Source organism: Aspergillus candidus (genome assembly GCF_002847045.1).
Source record: "Aspergillus candidus strain CBS 102.13 unplaced genomic scaffold BDW47scaffold_15, whole genome shotgun sequence".
Taxonomy (NCBI): domain Eukaryota; kingdom Fungi; phylum Ascomycota; class Eurotiomycetes; order Eurotiales; family Aspergillaceae; genus Aspergillus; species Aspergillus candidus.
The window spans coordinates 119,764-140,375 of record NW_020194020.1 but is presented as its reverse complement, the minus strand read 5'-3'; the positions used below and the strand labels follow the sequence as shown (position 1 = coordinate 140,375).

General features: G+C 53.8%; 6 protein-coding genes and 1 non-coding gene across 7 annotated transcripts; 4 read left to right on the top strand and 3 right to left on the bottom strand.

Moving 5' to 3' along the window:
* Positions 1-100: 100 nt before the first annotated feature.
* Positions 101-1,319, bottom strand: BDW47DRAFT_103699 (uncharacterized protein). Its single transcript, XM_024812137.1, has 2 exons — positions 336-1,319; positions 101-283 (listed from the first exon to the last, which is right to left on the bottom strand). The coding sequence occupies exons 1-2, from the start codon at positions 1,294-1,296 to the stop codon at positions 276-278; spliced, it is 969 nt and encodes a 322-aa protein (XP_024673120.1). The 5' UTR covers positions 1,297-1,319; the 3' UTR covers positions 101-275.
* A 2,065-nt stretch (positions 1,320-3,384) lies between these two features.
* On the top strand, positions 3,385-3,458 carry BDW47DRAFT_t60. Its single transcript has one exon. It is a non-coding gene; the product is annotated as a tRNA-Ile (tRNA).
* Positions 3,459-3,534: 76 nt separating this feature from the next.
* BDW47DRAFT_103697 (F-box protein) lies at positions 3,535-6,127 on the top strand. The gene is made up of 2 exons (XM_024812136.1): positions 3,535-5,499; positions 5,596-6,127. Exons 1-2 carry the CDS (start codon positions 4,206-4,208, stop codon positions 5,715-5,717), a joined length of 1,416 nt encoding a protein of 471 aa, XP_024673119.1. The 5' UTR covers positions 3,535-4,205; the 3' UTR covers positions 5,718-6,127.
* Positions 5,526-6,127, top strand: BDW47DRAFT_103696 (uncharacterized protein). The gene has a single exon (XM_024812135.1). It carries the CDS (start codon positions 5,736-5,738, stop codon positions 6,006-6,008), a length of 273 nt encoding a protein of 90 aa, XP_024673118.1. The 5' UTR covers positions 5,526-5,735; the 3' UTR covers positions 6,009-6,127.
* A 325-nt stretch (positions 6,128-6,452) lies between these two features.
* On the bottom strand, positions 6,453-7,719 carry BDW47DRAFT_103692 (DUF1748 domain-containing protein). The gene is made up of 4 exons (XM_024812134.1): positions 7,558-7,719; positions 7,365-7,404; positions 7,251-7,293; positions 6,453-7,084 (listed from the first exon to the last, which is right to left on the bottom strand). Exons 1-4 carry the CDS (start codon positions 7,558-7,560, stop codon positions 6,943-6,945), a joined length of 228 nt encoding a protein of 75 aa, XP_024673117.1. The 5' UTR covers positions 7,561-7,719; the 3' UTR covers positions 6,453-6,942.
* Positions 7,720-8,444: 725 nt separating this feature from the next.
* Positions 8,445-11,398, top strand: BDW47DRAFT_16385 (pyruvate kinase CDC19). Its single transcript, XM_024818348.1, has 6 exons — positions 8,445-9,090; positions 9,176-9,267; positions 9,334-9,414; positions 9,473-9,594; positions 9,714-10,547; positions 10,606-11,398. Exons 1-6 carry the CDS (start codon positions 8,967-8,969, stop codon positions 10,931-10,933), a joined length of 1,581 nt encoding a protein of 526 aa, XP_024673116.1. The 5' UTR covers positions 8,445-8,966; the 3' UTR covers positions 10,934-11,398.
* An 893-nt stretch (positions 11,399-12,291) lies between these two features.
* BDW47DRAFT_16382 (1-phosphatidylinositol-3-phosphate 5-kinase FAB1) lies at positions 12,292-20,468 on the bottom strand. Its single transcript, XM_024818347.1, has 2 exons — positions 12,563-20,468; positions 12,292-12,509 (listed from the first exon to the last, which is right to left on the bottom strand). Exons 1-2 carry the CDS (start codon positions 19,984-19,986, stop codon positions 12,395-12,397), a joined length of 7,539 nt encoding a protein of 2,512 aa, XP_024673115.1. The 5' UTR covers positions 19,987-20,468; the 3' UTR covers positions 12,292-12,394.
* Between the last annotated feature and the right edge of the window lie 144 nt (positions 20,469-20,612).

The following is a 20,612-nucleotide window of genomic DNA, read 5'->3' as shown; positions in this document are numbered from 1 at the left end:
CCGTCTGAATCCGTTAAATAATGAAAAAAAGTCAAAAAGTGAAAATGGATGGTAGAATAAAAAAAAAAAAAAAAAAGAAGAAGAAGAAGAGAATCAATAAAGGACATCGAAGTGTAAAAGTATTTGAAGATGACATGTGCTGCTGTTCATCGTGGCTTTCGCGGGGTATAAATTTGATGCACAGACCGTCAACGTGAAAACCCCAAGGTGGGGAAGGGGGGAAGTTTGAAAGCAGTTAAGGAGGGAGGGTTTGGAGGAACCGTAGACAGGAAGACTCAATTGCCTTGGGGTACAAGTTAGACTCAAGACCTAGATCAAGCTAAGCATGTCCATACCGAAATCAACCTGACCCTGATTCTCGCCAGCTTTCTCGCTGGGCTTCTCAACGGGTTCAACGTCCGTGTCCACCAGCGACTCGGAAATGGCCGGCTCCTTGGGCTTCACGGATTCGGTGACTTGAGGGACTTCCGCGACGGGCTCGACTGCTTCAGGCGCCTTGATCTCCGGAGAAGAGATAGGCTGCTCCGTGGGAACAGGGGAGGAGAGCTCGGGGGTCTGCTCGACCGGGGCCTCCGTCACATTCGCGACGGGCTCGTCCTGAGTGGAGACAGCATCAGCCGTCACCTCAGGAGTAGCAGATGACTCGACAGGAGCGTCATCGGTTGCCACCTCGGCCACGGGCTCCTCTTCGATCGCTTCGACGGACGAGGGATGGGACTCCTCGACGGCGGGGGCCGACTCCTCAATGGTTCCGACCGACTCCTTAGGCTCAACATCGGTAGCAGGCTCAGAAGCCTTCTCGGGGCTCGGAGTCCGGGTAGGCTGGCTCGCCTCAACTGGCGCGGCCACCAGCTTCTCCCCCGAGGGTTTCTTCGGCGCAATCTTTTCCTTGGGCGGGACTGCACGGGAGGTGGCCTTGGGGGCAACCTTCTTGACCGGCGCGCGGGAGGGCTTCGAGGCCCGGGGAGGGCTCTTGGCGTCCTTGTCATGCACCTTGCTAGCCGAACTGGCGGTTGGCCGCATCATCCGGGCCAAGAACCCTTCATCAACCGGTCGCGAGCTGCTGCCATTGCTGCTGACTCGGGACTGAGGTCGTTCGACGTGGTTTTGTTTCGACGCTTGCTTCGCACCACTCGGGGTCGTCGCGCGCTGCTGGGCTCCGTTGCTGGCAGGCTTCAAAGAGGAGGGCTTTCGAGACAGGCTCGAAGTCGTGGTCGTAGTAGCAGGGGTACGGGTCGGCTTGGTGGTGCGCGTGGGGGGTGCTGCGGCCGGTCTTGCCGTCTCCCGCGCGGGCATCGAGGATCGAGGGGGACGCGCCGTCGGCTTGGCCGTGGTGTTCAGGGCCGTGCGGCTAGCCTTGTGGGTTGCCGCCTTCGGCGCTTCGCTCGCAGCCGGCTTGGTCGTCCGCGCCGGTCGCGAAGCCTTCTCGTTGTCGCTGGGGTGTGCTGGGGACGTGGGGGTCCGTGGATTGGACGATGACTTGGCGGCGGGTTTGGATGCAGCCTTGTTGGGGACCGTCTTGCGAACCTGAATGGTCGATGGCCGCTTGGTCACTGTCTTCGTGGCCTTCTGGGGCGTCGCTTCGGTGGTCGAATGGTCGGTGGGCTGGTTTTCCTTGTTCGGCGCCGTGTTCACCTCGGGGGTCTTCTTCTCTGTCTCCACTACCGGCAGCTTAACAGGCTCTGATCCCACCTTCCGGGGGCTATCCTTGGCGGAATGGTCCACACCATCCTCGGGAGAAGCCACAACCGGGTTTCTGGTGGGCGACGCAGACAGTGGGCTTTTCAGGGTGGCACTGGCCTCCAGATCATCCGAATTGTAGCTTCGGACCCTGTTCGTACCGGGAGAACTGGATTGCACGACGCCATCGACAGCAATGAAGCTGGCGCGCACCTTGGACAAGGGCCTACTCGAGCCCGAGTTATCCGATCCAGCGGGGGATCGACCCCGGGAGGGCGGAGAGGTGGTGGTGGTACTCTGACCACTTTCGAACCTGGCCAACAGATTCCTCACCCCCGGATGAGCACCGGTGTCGGTCATGATTTCCTGTAAGCGCGACGAATGCGACCCGGACTGACTCAAAGAGAGCGGGGGGCGGGCGCCGTATGAGCCTCTCACGGTGGGCAACGTGGTCCGATGGGATACTTTTTAGGCGCCAGCGGCGGGGTGATGAACGAAAGCAAGCTTGATGGGAGATTGCTCCGAGCTGTTGTTTTTATTATGTGCAATGATCAAACCCAACCGCTCGCAAACCGACAGGGCGACGGTCGCTGGGGGATTTGGGGGAGGGGGAAGATGCAGGACGCGTCTTTTTCCGGAGGGGGGGGGGAAGGGTGACGTGATATAAACACAGAAAGGAGAGAAAGGGACGCAGGGAGATCAAAGCAAGTGAGACCATGCAAGAAAGGCCCAAAACATGATAGATCGGTTCACCCAGTCAAAGAAGGAATGAGTCAAGGCATAAGAATAATGAAGGGGAAGAGAGTGAAGGGAGGAGGAGGAAGAGGAGAAGGAAAGGAGAAAGTCCGATGGTGGGACACGGCGGCGCGGGCCTCAGGCAGCCGTTTCAGGGGTCGGATCCGCGGCGTCAGATTAATGGGAGTTGGTTTCAAACAATTCTTCTTATTAATGGGATGGGCAATGATCCACTGGGTTAATGGAAGGATACACTTTTTCCAGAGAATCGAACATCATCATCAGAACAAAAATAGAAACCCAATCCTTCTTGGGCGTCTTCCCCGTTTCGACGAGTTGGTCTTCCCCGGCATCCTCCGTAATCCACTTTCCTCTTCCATTCCAGAATTTCCCCCCCTTTGGGGTGGTCTTCTAGTGTCAGCCACTATTGATTGACCGTTACTGTTCTGGAAACCAAGGCAGGGTATTGATTGCTGGCATGATGGGATCCCCTTGCAAGATCTGGGAACGGATCGCGTCCCGTCCCGATCGGACGTCCAGGTCCCTCGCGTCATTGACAATCATGATCGCATCGACCATCCTTGGTCCATAGACTCCATACTTGGAGTTAGTACGGAGTACTCAGTACTCCGTCGTCATTGAGAAGGGGGGAGAGGAGGCAATTGCGCTGACTGCGTACGGGGTCCCTACACAGGGTAATCTCATCCAGGGGCCACTGGGTTTCTTGTCAGCCCGACAACCCGCCTTGGATCATCGTTCTGACCCCTCGTTGAGACGAGTGTAATATCCGGGGCTCTCCACTATTCTAGAGGCCAGCTTGCAGAAAGCAGGGCCAATCAGTTGAGGATGATCGGGTTAGACGTACTGCGAACCGGCTTCCACTTGGCTTCGATTCTAAGCGATAAGCGACGATCCTTGGAAGTAAGGGTCCATCATAATGCACAGACTCAATTGGGTTCACAATAACCGGGTCCTATAACTCAGTTGGTTAGAGTGTAGAGCTAATAACTCTAAAGTCGTGAGTTCGAGCCTCACTGGGACCACTTCTTTTTTTCTTTTTCTTTTTTATCCTTTCTTTTTTTTTTACAACTTACATCCTATTTTATATTACTTTTTACTTTCTAATCTAATTCTATATTATAACGGGTATGGGATAATATTGACAATAACAGTGGGAGGGTCTTGTTCCCTGAGTATTCTCTATCACAACTTTATTGTCCTGGTCTAGTTCGTCCTCTCCAACGCGTCCATTGGTGTCTTTTGGGTTATATATTTGGATCAGTCCAATCCGACCGATCCAGATGGTCCAACAAAGAGAAAAAGAATGAAAAGAATGAAAAGAAAGAGGTCTCAATTCCACAGACCTTCCCCGATCACACGAGAAGCAGAGACCCCTCTTTTGTTTTCATCCGAATACTCCGTGATGTCATAGGACTCTTGGTTTGTCGTACCGCCAACTTCCTGCAATTACCTATTCTCAGTACTTCCCCGTTTTTCCTTTCTATCAACCAACTCTATCGAACATATCCATGTGGATGACGGATTGCCACGACATCGATACCTACGCCTCTCAGCGATTACGATAAAGTCAACCCGGTCTCACCCAGCGATCTCTCGCTTGATCCTCTCCCTCGCTACTTCCTCCATCATCAACCCCCCGATGATTGTATATTGGGCGCAGAGGTTAGTTACCCAAACACGGGCATCTTTCGCACTCCCCCATCGCTAGCTACGCGGTGATCTATGGTCGTCCATTTCGTCACCTCGTCTACTCCCCCAACAATCCCTCGATGGCCGTGGTGTCGGCGACCTGGTATTCAGTCTCAACCCTGGGGCCACCCCATCACCACTACCCCTCTCCGATGGTGGACAAGGAGGAGGAGGAGGTAGAAGAAGAGGAGGACCTGCCTTTCCCCATGTCCGACATGGAAAACAGTATCCATCGCGTCGTCAAATCGCCCTTCGAACAGCTCCCCCTCGAGCTCCTCCTGCAGATCCTGTCGTATCTCTCGGCGCAGGACCTCGCGCGGGTGTCAGCCACATGTCGCTCGTTCGCCAAACACGCAGCCAACGATCGGCTGTGGGCTAGCCTGATCAACTCCTACCTCCCGGACAAGATCAACGATGCGGGTCCCTTTGACTCCTTTCGCAGTCTCTATATCGCCCACCATCCCTGCTGGTTCATTCCGCAGCACAAGATCTGGTTCTCGGATACGGAGCACACCGGGAACCTCATCCTCGCCCGCTACGACAACCGACGCGGGGTCATCGAGGCCTACCGCATCATCGCGGAGAGGCGCACCAATCACTTCCAAACCTGGGAGTGGAATACGGACGTCATCGTTCAGAACTTCCATCCCAAGGTTAGCCTCTGGCTCGACGACCCCGTGCTGTTTCTGAAGAACCAGCGGGAGGGCCGACCCACGCGCTACCTGCATGGCGAGACTCGGATGCCCCTGCCCCTCGAGATGCAGCATGTGTCCAACGCGTTCCTCCTCTGCTCCAGCGAGCAGCCATTGGACCCCGACCCCACCAAGCAGTGGCCGCCGCCGGCGATCCCCAGCAGCGTCCGCGTCCACCGCGACGCCGACACCCAGCAGTCGGAATGGGACCAGCCCCCGCGCCAGCTGACGCAGATGTCAGAACATGCATTTCGGATCCGGCGGTGGGCACATCTCCGTATGGGCATGCCCATCTTCAGCCGGGGGGAGACCCTGTCGACCTACGCCACGCTAGATCCCAGCCTCTACACGCCGACCCCGGAAAAACCGTACCAGGGCATCTGGGTGGGGGACTACGCGGCGCACGGCTGCGAGTTCTTACTTTTCATGCAAGGCGATCCCAGCGAGGACCTGACCCCACCTCCGAGCGAGACCGAGCCCCACGACGGCGGCCCAATCCAGCGCGGCAGCCTCATGGGAATCAAACTCACGGGGGACCCGAACGTCCCCCGCGGCGAGATATCATTCATCTCCGACGACATCGGCCCAGGCGGCTTCATCCGGGTCGCAGAGGAAGCCCTCTTCCAAGGGTCCCGGATCGTGCGCAGTAGGGGCCACGTAGCGGGCCTAGGTTTTCGCGATGGTAAGCCCATCCATCCCTGAATAACCAAAAAAAAAAAAAAAAAAAAACCCCAATTTCGACAAATGACATGTTCGTGCTGACTCGCGTACAACACAGACACATTCATCAACTCGCAGCTGATCCTGATTTCCCCCGACTACATGGCCCATTACTGGGAAGCCATGGGCCATATTACCTATTTCCGCCGACTGGATATCGACGCGCTGATTCGGACGTGAACATCGTCCCTGTGACTTATGACTATGACTACGACCACGACTACGACTAACGAGATATGGCATCCCTTTTGTACCCGGAAGGGTATAGTCATGAATGTACTTTTTCTTTTTCTCTTTTTTCTTTCTATTTATGCAAGTCAATTACTCGATGATCGTAAGCATACTCACTTACTAGAGAGAGAGAAAGACAGAAGGTGTTGGATAAAAGCAAGTGCCTTCCTAGTAATGGCAACAGTCTGGGAGGCCGATATCTTGTACCTTGCCTTACTTGCCAGAGATAGATGCACATGAGCCAAAGATGGATGAACCCTCTATCCTAGACAAGTGCAAACCCACAAAGATCAATGACATCTCACATCTCACGTAAGGGAGTGTATTCCCCACCCCTTACCTAGATATCCACCGAGTGTACCCCACTACCCTACCAGTATCTACCTACCCTACCTACCTCCTCTCTCCACACAAGGTCCATCTGACAGAGGGGTAAATGAACGGAACGGATGTGACAGTCCGTGCGGACGAACCCCACTATGAACCGAATACAACTCCCCCCCTGGGACGTGATTCTTGAATTTTATAGGCTTGTGGGGGGTTAGTTGTGTTACAGTTTTGTTTCATGTGTGATAAGGGGCCGAAGGTTCCCTGGGTTGTTGGGCAGGATGGTCTCTACGGAGTGGTACGGCGTGCAATGATGATAGATAGATAGTAGTTACCTAGCTTTAAAGCTAGTATCAGTGGAGTGTGTTATGTCCTTGCTTGACTTGACTTGGCTTGACTGACTGGCATACTTATGTATGTACATGCGAATGTGCTAGAAGAGAGACATTCGCTGAGAGTCTTCTGGGAAGAAGATCCAGGCATGCAGTAAGTGCACTAGCAAAAAAGGGTGAAAAAAAGAAGAAAAACCCATGTCTAACGCCATTGTTGGTGAAACTCGGGATCAAAAAAGCAGTATCATGAAGGATATAGAGATCAGAATGGTGGGTGAATGAGATGAACCCGAGAATGGAAACAAAAGTACAGACAAAAAGAGGGAATGAAAAATAAAAAACAGTCATCAATCATGAACAGCTAGCTGACAGTCGAGAACTGACCTCTAGCCTAGCATGTTCGCCCTGTATAAGATCGAGATCTCCGACAGACTAGACCAAGCCAATTCCAGTCGAAAGAAAAGACATCCAACGGCAGTCGCAGACGGAGAGGACCATGTTGTGACAGCGCACTCTCACCGCTTGCGCTCAAAAAAGCTGGAAGTACCCAGAACAGCAACAGACTGATCCATCACCCACTCGCCCACACCAAGGTAGCTATCGATCCACTTCTTAAAGTCCTTGTTATCGGTGATTTTGTCGGATTGTAGACTGGGGCTATGACAGACCCCGCGCGATCCCTCCGGTGGCCAGAGGGACGCAGAGGCGAACCTGTTAGTTTGGTTTCTTTCTTTCATAACACGATCAGGGTGTATGATCGGATTGATAGACAAGCAAAAGCAATCCCATAAGCGATAAGAGACAAGGAGGGGTAAGTATTTACGTAAGACCAGTGGAGCGCTTGACGCCCGCCAAAAAGGCAGAGACTGCATGATACAACCAACGTTAGTTTATCTCGTCGCCTTGAAGAGTTAAGAATTAAGTAACGGAGACGTACGCAAGACGGCATCAAAAGCGTAATGACCAAGTCGACCGATCTGCAGCGTGTACCCAAAGCGAGTCAGCCATTATCCAAAGTCATTCTTCGAATGCGAACAATTCAAGGCCCGTGGTAGTAGTACCCATCCAACGATCCAGTTGCTGGCTACCATGCCAGCACCTAGGTAGAGGCAGGGACCGACGAGACCTACCATGATGACTGAAGGCTGGCGGTTGATTGTAGATCGTCGATCGGGAGGATTCAGTGGGGGTGGAGTGAGTGAGTATGAAGTAGTGAGTAAGAATCAGAGTGACTGAGGATAGGATGTGTTCTGGTGGAGATATGGCTCGAGACCGACAGATCTTGAGATAGAGATCGCGTGTTGGAGAGAATGGAAGAAGTCGGGCCAGCTCACATGACGTGGGCGACTGCTGGATCCAGGGCGGTGAAGAGGGGGCTGGGCGGTGTGGCTGGGACGGAGTTTCAGATTATGCATCTACATGAGTCATCTATCAGTTGCAATTATGCATGCATTATTATTAACATCCTCCCAGTCGATTACTAGATTTTTACTCCGTTCAGTCTGCTGCAACCAAGCCTAAGATGGAGTCGGTGATCGGGAGACCGTGGTCGGGTTGGACTGGAAACTGAAAAGTACCTGATCCTAGACCCACCGGGTCACTACGTGGAATGTATCCAGTAGTGGGACCGTTGAGACTTGACTTGTATGGGCGCCACTGGCCGGTCTTACAGGGGAGATAGCCCCCTTCTCTCTTCTCATTGGGGATTTATTACCGACCATTCTACTGAGCCTTCCATGCCATACCGACCTCATGGAGGAGGAAGGACAAGGGATGATCGATTGAATGCCCAGAACGGAGACCCAAGATTTGGCCACGGTGTGTTCTCTGGGTCGACCGGGTGGGCCTTTTCACACTAATATGATCATAGTCCGCTGATGACCCTGTCATGTGCGGGATCAAAGATTGATGTCTGCTTTTTTTCTGTTCTTTCTTTTTTTCTTCTTCGTTTCTCAATTCTGGAGGTGATCGTCCTGGTCAGATGGGATAACGTCAATCCCGATAAGGAGATCCATATCGCTGTTGGACTTGACCATTGAAATGGTGGACGGGGTAGAATAATGGATATTCTGTAGACCGGGTGAAAATTCAATCTCGATTTCACTTGCCCATGAGACTTCTTCCACTAGTCGTGGGAGGGATAGAGTAGTTGATAATGTAGTTGATAGTGCAGTGATGGTGAAAACGGAGGAGGACCGACCGGAGAGTCGGCCAGCTAATAGCAGAGCGGGCCATCAACATTTTCTCCGCTGGGCACACACATTGGACCCAAGGATTCAATCCTGCCCCTCCCCAGCTCTTCTTCCTAGTCTCTCCCTCTTTTTCTCTCTCCTTCTCCTCTCCCTCTCCGCTCACCGGCTTCCTCTCTCTGGACATTCACCCCTCGTCCTATTTTTCTTTTCTTCCCCCTTTCCCCATCATTTGATTCTTCTTAATCTCTACGACCTGCTATCTATCCCCCATCCTCCCTTACCTTCCCCTCCATCCACTTCCACTTACCTCACCCACCCACCCACATCGACCGAATCATCCGTGCAAGATGGCGGCCAGCACCTCCCTCGATCATTTGAGCAACCGTATGAAGCTGGAGTGGCTCTCCAAGCTGAACACGGAGATGGTTCCTGCGAAGAACTTCCGCCGCACCTCCATCATTGGCACCATCGGTATGTCCTTCTGTCCACGCACCCCGCCTCCATCCGACAAATGGGCGACGGGACTCAATCACTGACATCCGCCTCTCTTCCCCAGGCCCCAAGACAAACTCGGTGGAGATGATCAACGCCCTCCGCAGAGTCGGTCTCTGTGTGGTTCGCATGAACTTCTCGCACGGCTCGTACGAGGTGAGCGCAACCCCCCTTTTCGACCCCTCCTCCGCGCTGTTGGGTCTAGTCCACTGACTCAGCCAGTACCACCAATCCGTTATCGATAACGCCCGCGAGGCCGCCAAGACCCAGACCGGTCGTCCCCTGGCCATCGCCCTGGATACCGTGAGTTTCCCCTCTACCATACTACCCCTCCATGCACACAACGCTGACGGCCTCGTAGAAAGGACCCGAGATCCGTACCGGTAACACCCCCGGGGACAAGGACATCCCCATCAAGGAGGGCCATGAGCTCAACATCACCACCGACGAGCAGTATGCCAACAGCAGCGACGATCAGAACATGTGAGTTCCTCCCAATCGACCTTTGCGGTTTGGTTCAAAAACAATCCGTCGCTTTCCTGGAACACAAACTGTAGATCGCGTTGGAAAGAGAAAAGGTTGCGCTGACACCTTGGTCCCAGGTACCTGGATTACAAGAACATCACCAAGGTGATCGCCCCGGGCAAGCTCATCTATGTTGACGACGGTATCCTTTCGTTCGAGGTGCTCGAGGTCGTGAACGACCAGACTCTGCGTGTCAAGTGTCTGAACAATGGCAACATCTCCTCTCGTAAGGGTGTCAACCTGCCCGGCACGGACGTCGACCTGCCCGCTCTGTCCGAGAAGGACGTCAGCGATCTGAAGTTTGGCTGCAAGAACCAGGTCGACATGATCTTTGCCTCTTTCATCCGTCGTGGAAGCGACATCCGCCACATCCGCGAGGTCCTCGGTGAAGAGGGCAAGGAGATCCAGATCATCGCCAAGATCGAGAACCAGCAGGGTGTCAACAACTTTGACGAGATCCTCGAGGAGACGGACGGTGTCATGGTCGCCCGTGGTGACCTGGGTATCGAGATCCCCGCCCCCAAGGTCTTCATCGCCCAGAAGATGATGATCGCCAAGTGTAACATCAAGGGTAAGCCCGTCATCTGCGCCACGCAGATGCTGGAGTCCATGACGTACAACCCTCGTCCCACGCGCGCCGAGGTGTCCGACGTTGCCAACGCCGTCCTTGACGGTGCCGACTGTGTCATGTTGTCGGGCGAGACTGCCAAGGGCTCCTACCCCAAAGAGGCTGTGAAGATGATGTCCGAGACCTGTCTGCTCGCCGAGGTGGCCACCCCTCACTTCAACGTCTTCGATGAGCTGCGTAACCTGGCCCCTCGTCCCACCTGCACGGTGGAGTCGATCGCCATGGCTGCGGTCAGCGCCAGTCTGGAGCTCAACGCCGGTGCGATTGTTGTCTTGACCACCAGGTAGGTTTAGCTGTCCCTAGATGATTCGGCGGGTTCAGCGCTAACAGGTTCTTTGCAGTGGCCACACCGCTCGTCTCGTTTCCAAGTACCGCCCGGTCTGCCCCATCTTGATGGTCACCCGTAACGCGCGCGCCTCGCGGTACTCTCACTTGTACCGGGGTGTCTGGCCCTTCCTGTTCCCCGAGAAGAAGCCCGACTTCAACGTGAAGATCTGGCAGGAGGATGTCGACCGCCGTCTCAAGTGGGGTATCTCTCACGGCCTCAAGCTCGGCATCATCAACAAGGGCGACAACATCGTTTGCGTTCAGGGCTGGCGCGGCGGCCAGGGCCACACCAACACCGTCCGTGTGGTGCCCGCCGAGGAGAACCTCGGTCTTGCTGAATAAATCGGCGACGGCGATACCACCACGGGTGGGTTCATATGGTAACGACAACGATATGGCAGTAGGCGCCGGGGGCGTGTCTTGAACCGTAGTAGACAGGTCGCTGTGTGGGACGAAGGTGACAAACAACAAAAAACCGCGACATGCTCTCCGCTCCAGCTGGACAGTTTTGCTGCGATTGGACATGCGAGACGCAGTGTGCGCGGCGGCGAAACACGAAACATACCCCGATTTATCCGTGTACTTGGCGACCAAGAGGGGGGAGACCCAGGCCCGTAATCCGGGGCCGGGTGATTGACCCCGGGTCGGTATTCATTGCGAGTTAGGCGTTAGTGCAGCCAGCCATCATCACGATGGCTTTTTAGCGATCCAAAAGCTAGGAGATCAAATCAAGTGATTTAATATGATCATTAGTTCGGCTTGAGTTAGTAACGTCCGTATGAATGTATGCCTCAATCCATAGACAGGAGAAACGGACGGCGCATAGCTGGCATGAAGAAGCGCAACTCATCGAGCAGAAGCAGTGAGTGACATGGGCAAGTAGACGTGAGGTCAAGCAGGGCAGAAGGGGGGTGGTAGGAAGAAGGAAAGAGAGAAGAAAACCCCTCAATGCGGGGGGGATTCAAGGAGGCGGGGGAGAGAGCAGCAAAGCTTTAGTCAGTGTCTGTCTGTCTGTCTGTCTTGCATCAGCAGCTGCAGCATTCTTGTTGGTAATGCGACGCGGATGAATGGAACGTCCTTCAGCTGTAGCTATGTATCTGTATTCGGTAAAAGGTTAGTTAGTACCGTGCTAAGTAGGTAAGTAAATAGACCACACTGGGCACTGAATACACCATCCAAGGTGTGAAGAAAGAGTAGTGGTATCCAGTTGAACACAACAATCCAAAACGAAAGAAAAAACGGACAGAAGGAAAGAAAGGGAAAGAGAAAGAGAGGAGGGAAGAAAGAGGAGCAAGACAAGACGGAAATCCCTCGGGGTGGAAACTCTTCGTCCCGAATTCTGCCGATATTGTACGCTCGGACCAAGGGGGTTTTATTAATGTTTTCAAGGTGGTTCGGGGGTGGGTTATTGTTGAGGATGAATGGTTTGTGCATGATTTTGATAGTTTGGATTTTTGTGAGTATGGTTATATTGGGACCGTCTTTGTCTTGTGTGTAGTATTGGGGTGGATATATGGAGAAGATGGTGGTTGTGGTTGTGATGGTGGTGAGAGGATGATCTATCGTCACATGTTATTCTCGGCCCCAGGATCCAAGGCCCATCGGGGAACCCCACTACCATCTGAGATACGATACTGCTCCGTAGATAGTAGATCCTAAAACTAAGTATGATCGAATAGAAGGTTATATATTTCTGAAAACTCCAATCCAAAGAGTGTAACCCAAGTTAAACCAATGTGCCGCCTGCCATAACGCCGTCATTACGTCGTCCGTTTGACCATATACTACCAATTTCCTGCGTATTCACCACGAATCTATAGGTCCATCAGGTCCCTCAGATTCAGCAATAAGAGCGTGTTGGGATTGTCCCAGAGGCATGTACCGGGGAACCTGAGAGGCCTGGAACTGATGCCAACAGCTAGAGACGAGTCAGTAAGTCGGAACAATAATCAGAATCTGGTGTGTCCATACGTAGGTGCCTGAAGCACATATCGGGCCATCGCCTCGCGGAACCGCCCCTTATACTCCTTAGGACTGGTGACAGTGGGCCTGTTCTTGCCACCGCCCGCAAATCCTCGGTCCTTGATCCACGACTCCAGCTTCTTATCCCACGTGTAAGTGCGGATACAGTCGATGATTCCCACTACGAGCTCCGAGCGGCTTTCGTCGATGGCGATCATGAGCGAGTAGTCCATGACGTCCTGGCGGCCCAGGAAGAGCGTGTCGTTCCAGACGCTCTGGCTGAGAAGCTTCTTTGAGTGTTCCCGAGCGAACAGCGGCGTCTCGTAGATGAATTCGACCATGTTTTCGTCTAGGAGTACTTCGTTGCGTTCGCCTGTGCTTTGTACCTTGCGGTTGCGCATCGAGCCCTTGAGGTCGAAGATGCGGGTTGGCACGCGGTCGTAGAACAGGTTTTCCATTAGCAGGAGGAACCAATTGAATTCTGTCCCTGTGGCGGGGTTTTTGATGATGACTTGGTAGAAGCCGAACATCTTGGCGATCGCCGACGGCAGCTCGTGGAACAGGGCTTCAGACATGATCTGGAAATACGCCGGCGCGAACTTGAGGAATGCCTGCGTTTCGATGGTGGACAGCGACTTCAGGATGAATCGGTCGTCGAGAGTCTTCAGGAAAAGTGACTTGGTCTTGCCGCCCTGCGAGTCCCACTTGGCACACCGCGAGAGCGATTCCACGATCCGCTCAGAGACCCCACACTTTTGCCGCAGCGCGTCGAACTGCTCGGCGTAGAATACCTTGCAGAGCATCTTGGCCTGGCCTTCTTGGAACTGGTATTTCAGGTGTGTTCCCGTGGACCGGAGAAGCGCGTGCTCGACTCGGGTTTCGGCCATCGCCTCCGTCCCCTTCTCCAGGCCCAATTCTAACTCGTCCTGCGCCTCGTAGCGCTCTTGTATGCTAGTTAATTTGTCCTTGTAGTCCTGGGAGTCCAGCGCGAAGGCGATCAACGAGCTCGGCTCGTCCTCCCTCACGATAATGTCGCAGTCGGCAAAGACGTGGTCGGACATCGTGAGCGGGTAGCTGAGAGGGGCCCATCCGCTGGCCGAGCGTTCGGACCAAAAGGTCGTCAGCAGCCTCAGCAGCGTGCTTCTCTCGTGTTTGGGAAGCTCTCTGAGGTCGAGCTGTTCCTCCTCGGGGGACATCTTGCCAAGATCCTCATTCGAATCCGTGATATGGAGTCCGTCCGCTGATATCCGGTCTTCGTCGGTGTGGGCTTCCTCTCCATCCGACAGAGCGTGGTGGTCGTTCTTGTCGTTTTCTGGTACCGGGACAGAGGGTTCGGGCGAGGATGCTCTCTTTCTCGGTTCTTCTTCGGAGGCCCTTCCCATAAACTCATCGCTTCCCCGGCTGGACTCGTCGGCCGGTAATTTCGGAATGGACGTCGCGAGATCCTCACCCTCGGCCGATGGCTCCCGTTCTTCAACAGCTTCCCTGACATTCTTATAGACTTCGACAATAGGTTTCGAACTTGCCAGAGGAAATGCCCGGGAATGGGTTCCTCGAGCCGTTCGACGAGCCCTCTCCCGTTGACGTTCTTTCTCGAACTCGCGACTCAGCTGTTCAAAATGCTTCGCTAGATTCGACACACGAGAACTATCTTTCCTGCCCGGGATAGAACGAGGTATGAGAGAAGGACCGGGTGTAATCTTCGCATTCCTAAAAGCACCGAGACCGAGTCGATCCGTCAACTTTTTCTCCGGAGACTTGGCTTTACCCTCGGGGGGAGACAGGCTGGGAACATCCCCGGACTCGCCGGCCTTGCTTGATCCCGCCTTTTTCCCTTTCGAGGGCACGTTGTCATTGGGTGCATTCTTCTGAAACTGGAGAGGCTGGGACTGGGCGCGTAGCATTGGTGGTGAGGTTGCTTTCCCGCTGCGTCGCGAAGCACTTTCAGCTGGGCGTGGGATATTTGAGGGGGAGTTACTCGCAATTGTGTGGCTCCTCGTCCTGTCCCCGTCAGTGCTCCTCTGGCTCATCTTACGAGCGATCGGTTGTCCGCTGGTAGGCAGCTCTGTCGAGCTGTTTCTTGAGCGAACAGGCAAAGAATCTGACTCTGGAGATTTCGTCGGGGGGCTTGACTCTGTCGGAAGTTTTTCAGGTTGAACAGCGGCTCCTGTTGCCTCAGAGCGCTCCTGGTCGAGCCCAGATTCGGCTGGAGGCGATTTCATCTCTGGTGGTGGTGAGGGGATCGTTGAATCGACCTCTTCGACCCTGGGAGATTCTAGGTCTTGGGCAATGGCTCGATTCTTGTTTCCCGAGTGCTCCTCAACTACAGACACGAGAACGTCCTGCGCCTTTTCGGGGGAGAGAGTCATGCGACGCATTGGCCGCCCTTCTTCAGGCTCTTCGATACTCTCACTCTCCGCCTCATTTGGAGGCGTCGGCTGTTCATCAGAAGAGGTGATGGATGTCACGGAAGCGTCCTTGTCCAAGAAGATCTTCTTGAGTTGCAGCGTCGCCAGCCGCCTGATATCTTTTTCGGAGGGGAAATAGTTCTTTTCAAATTCGGCGAAGACGGTGTCCCACTCCACGACTCGCTCTTGCACAGAGCGCAGAACCTCATTCAAGGGTATGACCTCCCAGTACCGAGAGTTTGTGTACTTGTCTTGCAGCTGCTTGATCAAAGTCGCTTGATCCTCGAAACTTTTGCGGGTCAGAACCTCGATCTCCCTCTTGCATTCTTCCGCCTTTTCTGGAATCACACCGCTTTCAATGTTGATCCCTTTCAACCTGGCTCGGACGGAGTCCATGAACTTCTTGATGCGGCCCTCACTCCTTAGGTATATTTCATTGCGGAGCTTTAAATCATTGTCCACCTTCCAAGTGACTCGGGTCCTAGGCACGATGATCTCGAGCAGGTTGATGGCATCGTAGTGGATGCGTAAAGCAACGTCTTTAAAACCGAAGAAACGAAGGTGATCCCGCTGCAAATCGTGAGGGCAAACGCCTGCGCGAGCATGCAGGTTCTTGCTCCAAAACGAAAGCTCCAGGTACTTGCCAAACGAGTACTTCCACGTGTTTTCCGACATTGGAAAAACCTGTGTTTCATTGCCACAGATCTTGCAACAACTCCACATCAAGATTGTGTCCTGGAGACCCCTGAGTTTGGAGGGATAGGGCTGGGTAAAAATGCTGATCTGGCCTTCTCCATGGACGTACTGACGATGGTGTTCAAAGTATCGTTTCTCGCAGCCGTCCGTAAAACATTCAGCATTGGCGTTGATGCAGACATCTTCCACGTATTGGCCAAGCGCACAGTCAGGCTCGAATATCGTCTCGTCTTCGTGTTCGTTGTAGTACTCCATAGCAAGCAAGTCCGGACCAGAACAAGGGATTGACGTTTCTGTACAGACAAGACTGAAAAGAACGACGATATTCTGATGCGCAAATGGGTCAAACAGGCCAACATCAGTGCCAGAGATATAAGCTTCCCACTGTCGTTTCTGTGTCAGGTAATTGTGCATCGCCCTATCGTATTCGGCATCGTGGGCCGCGTGTAAAACCTCCATTACCTTGGGCGCGGCACCCGTAGGGGATCGATGAACCATTTCAGGGGTTATAAGGACAAACTTCTGGGCCTTGGATTTCTCGTCGGATGGCTGGTCAATTTTGAGGTCCTGGTCACGTAGGCGCTGGAGGTAAGCTAGTCGGCGTTCCATCTCTCTCGCACGCATCAACAGATGAGGAGGCTCAAATTTGACAAAAGGAGACGCAGATAAGATCTTGGTCTTGTGGTTTTGAACGATTTCTTCATAGTAAGTCGGCATCGGAACATCATCAGGCACCTCGATCGCCTCGCTTGCAACGCTCGGTTTATCTTGAGAGAAAGGATCACCCTTGTCCTCGTTCATTTCTTGCTTCTCGCCTGGTGTCGCAAAGCCGGTTTTATCGTCTAATTTCGCTGCCGCAGGCAGGGCACCTGACCCCATGTCCCTTGGTTTTGTCTCAACATCCGGTTCGACTGAAGTTGGTATTTGGGCGAATTCATCTCGCATCAAACAAGTCTCCAATTTGAGGTTGTAGACGACATAAGCCATGAATTCGGTAATCCTTTTGACTCTAGTCAGCAGGTCGTGATTGCCCCCGCGCAGAACTATAGTGCAACCAAGTTCTTTTCGACACCCCGACAGGTACATGTAAGTCTTCCGGCGGCCGTTGTGCACGTAGGTCTTGACGTCGAAGCTGCCACATACACTGGTCACTGGGGTGGTGACCAATTTATCCATGGAAGTGATGATCCTTGTTTGTGTGCAGCGAGACACGGCTTCGAGAACCGACGATTTGACATTGTAGGCTGTGGGGATATTGGCTTTCTCCAAAAGCTCCAAAGCCAGTCGCGAGATATTCTTCTCCACCAGTAACAGAGTAGGTCGTAGAGCTGTTATTCGGCTGACTAGATTTTCGAGAAATTCACGCTCTTGGCGAATGACAGGTTCTAGACTCATGAAATGTTGCTGGTGACGGGCATATTCAAGGGGAAATGTGATGATCAAGATCTTTGGCCGAGGGATGCTCCTGGGCATGCTCTTAAGAGCGAGGTTCTTCGTAAACACCAACCCCGACACGTAAGAAGTATCTCCCGGTCGACCACCCACGATCTTTTTCAATTTGATATAATGTCGAATATCCATATCGTCGCCATTTTGCACATCGGGGTCGACTTCATCGGCCGCTTTCAGCAGGATCGGGAGGAGTGCCGTTTCCCAGCTTTGAGCATGAGGGATAGACGAGTCTTTCAACAACTGCCTGAGGAGCCTATGGACATGGTGTAAACTGGCTTTATTGAGCTCGACCGGTGGGGCGCCGTCTCCTCGCATCGACGAGCTCCGCGTTATTTTGAAATCGCTTCGGGGTACCATGGTGGGCAAAACCTGGGCCGGGGTTGATGACTCGGGAGGGTTGAAAATACTATCTTTTGATGCCCTCGGAGAATTGCGTGGGTGAATACTACTAGCGACGCTGAGGTTACGTCGTCTTGACATACGCGGGATGTTGGCGGCCTTGGAGCTGGTAATACTGGCGTCATCGGCATCACGAAGGTTCGCACTCGCGGTGCTTTTATCTCCAAATGCAGATCGGCCCTTTTTCATAGCTGCCAGGAACCCTCCAAATGTGGTTCTCTCATTGTCCCCGCCATTCTTTGGCAGTGAACTTTCTGAAACAGCTGACAGCAGACTTGGCTGCTCATCGCCACTAGAGGCATCGTCGGAGAGGTACTGCGCCAGGTCAGGGTCAATGATATTGTCTTTGTGAAATGCAGGGAGCTTCGACTCTGGTGCCGCGTCCTCCACGTGGCGTCTCTGGAATGGAGCCCTATCGTCGTGAAACGATTTGGGATTACGGATATACTGTTGGCGGGAGTGATGGCGCTTATGGCCCATTGAGTGTGTTCTTCCGCCGAGCGAAGACCTTAATGATCGGGATGATGTGGGTCTCGCTAGCGGACGATCCGGGCTAATCTCTAGGACTGCCGACCGGCGATTATGACCTTCCCCAGCACGTCTCGTGGCGGGGATAGCCATTGTAGGTGTCTTTATGACGTGATCGAGAGACTGCGACACGATGGAGGAAGTGTCATCGTCGTCTGCTCCTGTTCGCGACTGACCCCCGAAACTAAGTTCAGATAGACGAGGATTCACGATGATCGGGCTGTGTTCGCTGTCGGAGAATTCAGAGGAGTCATCATCATGGCCGTTTATCATATCCTCGCACGGTCTGCAAACGCGTATGGAGCCCGGCTGACCGAATCCTTCTCCTGGTATAAGAAGAGTGCACTTAGAGTCGAATATCTGGCCACAGGTCCGACAGTGGTGTTTTCGCCGAAAGGTCGAGAAGGGCTCGCCACAGTGAAAACAATCCTTGGCATTCTCATCGCGCATCCAGAAGTCCTTACTGAGCAGTTTACTTCTCAGCTGCGACATCACCCCGTCACCACCGGTGTGCCAATTCCTCCCTTCTTGGCTTGGCACGCGATCGAATGTTGTGTTTATGTGCGGTAAAGCGGCAGGCCCTATTGAGGTCTCAGAGACGGACGACTTCGACGGCACATGGCCAGGCCTGCGGCTCGGATTTCCAATCTCCGGTCGGTTCCTTGGTTGATCGCTGGTCGCGCTCATTTGTGGAGAGTTTCGCGGCTGCATCTGATCTCTTTTCAGGGACATGGAAGAGTCATCGGCAGGAGTTTTCTGGCCTTCAGAGATGATGCTGTCCTCACGCGTGGGAACTCGGGAGATGCGGTTTGCACTAGAGAGCGAAGCTCCCGCTGATTTATCGAGAACGAATGAAGCACCTGAATTGGACCGTAGTCGCTCTTGATGGAGTGCCGCCGCCGCGCCGTCTTGCGGTCCGTCGATTGAACGCCTTGCCTTCCTCGCAGGGCCGGGCAGGGTCTGATCAAACTCATGAGTCATTTGCCCCTCTATCCTTCTTGAGTGATCGGTCGCCTGGCTGCCCGTAGTCGGAGTCCTGCTGTGGCCTGTAACACTTGGCCCTTCGGGAGCATTTCCATGGGGGTTTGGCTGTATGACTGGAGATTGCTTGAGTCGCTGGCCCCATCCAGAGGAGGCCAGCGACGTATTGAGCGTGCCGTCTTCTTTATCGAAGCCGGATGAGTCCAGGGTTTGTAGGCTGTGAGTAGAGGGATTGACCGATTTAATACTGGAAGGATGCGAAGGCTCCTTGACTGCATTCACGTTGACTTCAGTTACGGTCGGATCCGCGGCCGTGGAGCTGGTGGTAGCCTTGGGCAGAGGCGGAACGGGGGGCTTGTTCGCGAGGGAGGTGGAAGCCGAGGCCTTGGAGGAGATACTGGCTGCTTTCGAAGAGAGTTTGGAGCCTTTGCCAAGCCCAAGGGGTTGCTGGCCATCATGGATCGAGTGGTGTATGGCGGACACCGGCGAAGGTATCCTAGAAGTTTGAGCGGAAGAATGGCTGTTTCGCTGAGTCTCTGCGATGGAAGCCGCCGACTCATGGGCAGATCTCGCTGCAGAGCGCTCCGAGGGGGGACTCTTCAAAGGACGTGGGCTTTTTAAAGCGGGGTCCTCCGCAGAAGCCTTATCGGTAGATCTACCCACGCCGCTCACCATTCCACCAACAGAGGTTCTGAACCTGCTGTACAATCCACTCAGACCCCCTTGTAGTTCCCCCGATACACTCTTGTCGTCAGTGGCGGACCTCGTGGCGGGAGGGTTGGTGAAGTCATTAAAGACAGTGAGGGAGTCTGATTGGTATGCGGCCGTATGAATTTGATCGAGGGCGGCGTTTAAGTTCTCCTGTTCGGCCTGCGTGGAGAGAGACGCGCGGGAGCCTCGTCGTCCGAGCGGAAGGAAGATCGAAGACGCGGACGGACTCGACGTCCCTTGAGACTGTTGAGAAGTCATCTGGACTCGCTCGTTCCCTTGAGGGTAGCACCACCTAGTCTGTCCGGCCTAGTCTGTCAAGAGTACGATAAATCCAGCTTCCCGATTATCGAAGCAAGGTGAGGGGTTGGAACCAAGCATCTGTGATCGCCCGCCGCGGAGCTACCGGAGCTCGAAATCTTGGAAGATGATTGGAGTCTGCGTCGTTTGTGTCCATGCGTATTGCGTCGAGATACTGGGTCGGCATCCTTCGAGGCCTTTTCAAAGAACCAGTCGTTTCGGACAGAAAGTCGAGGAGAAAGGAAGTGGGGTGGGGAATCACGATACTCGGGGTTAATCTCGATCCCGCATCTCACTCCAAAAATAGGAACAGATGAAAGACAGTCATCATGGATGATGCTAATAACCGTGCAAAGAAAATAGAAGCTAAGCAGGGCGTGATGGCACTACTCCTACCTGGTACTAAACCGTCTAAGTTGGAGGTCCGGAAGTGCCAGTGCTGCCCAATGACGTGGTGTGGCTAGAGGTCAGATATGGATTAGTATAGTCCTGCGAATCTCCTGTTCTTTCGAGATATCCTGCAGCGGGAGTGGGGCGGTGGGAGGCGGGCGGTGAGGCGCGTTGCAGGCGCGTCTTTCATTACTCCG

Bases quoted from the DNA above. Each gene is read 5' to 3' on its own strand.
- BDW47DRAFT_103699 (XM_024812137.1), bottom strand. From the start codon at position 1,296: ATGCCCGCGCGGGAGACGGCAAGACCGGCCGCAGCACCCCCCACGCGC.
- BDW47DRAFT_103697 (XM_024812136.1), top strand. From the start codon at position 4,206: ATGGCCGTGGTGTCGGCGACCTGGTATTCAGTCTCAACCCTGGGGCCA. The intron at 5,500-5,595 runs GTAAGCCCATCC...CGTACAACACAG, and splicing joins GGGCCTAGGTTTTCGCGATG to ACACATTCATCAACTCGCAG.
- BDW47DRAFT_103696 (XM_024812135.1), top strand. From the start codon at position 5,736: ATGACTATGACTACGACCACGACTACGACTAACGAGATATGGCATCCC.
- BDW47DRAFT_103692 (XM_024812134.1), bottom strand. The intron at 7,294-7,364 runs GTACGTCTCCGT...TGTATCATGCAG, and splicing joins CGCTTTTGATGCCGTCTTGC to TCTCTGCCTTTTTGGCGGGC. The intron at 7,085-7,250 runs GTAAATACTTAC...GGTCTGTCATAG, and splicing joins AAGCGCTCCACTGGTCTTAC to CCCCAGTCTACAATCCGACA.
- BDW47DRAFT_16385 (XM_024818348.1), top strand. From the start codon at position 8,967: ATGGCGGCCAGCACCTCCCTCGATCATTTGAGCAACCGTATGAAGCTG. The intron at 9,415-9,472 runs GTGAGTTTCCCC...ACGGCCTCGTAG, and splicing joins TGGCCATCGCCCTGGATACC to AAAGGACCCGAGATCCGTAC. The intron at 9,595-9,713 runs GTGAGTTCCTCC...CCTTGGTCCCAG, and splicing joins AGCAGCGACGATCAGAACAT to GTACCTGGATTACAAGAACA.
- BDW47DRAFT_16382 (XM_024818347.1), bottom strand. From the start codon at position 19,986: ATGACTTCTCAACAGTCTCAAGGGACGTCGAGTCCGTCCGCGTCTTCG. The intron at 12,510-12,562 runs GTATGGACACAC...ACTCGTCTCTAG, and splicing joins TATGTGCTTCAGGCACCTAC to CTGTTGGCATCAGTTCCAGG.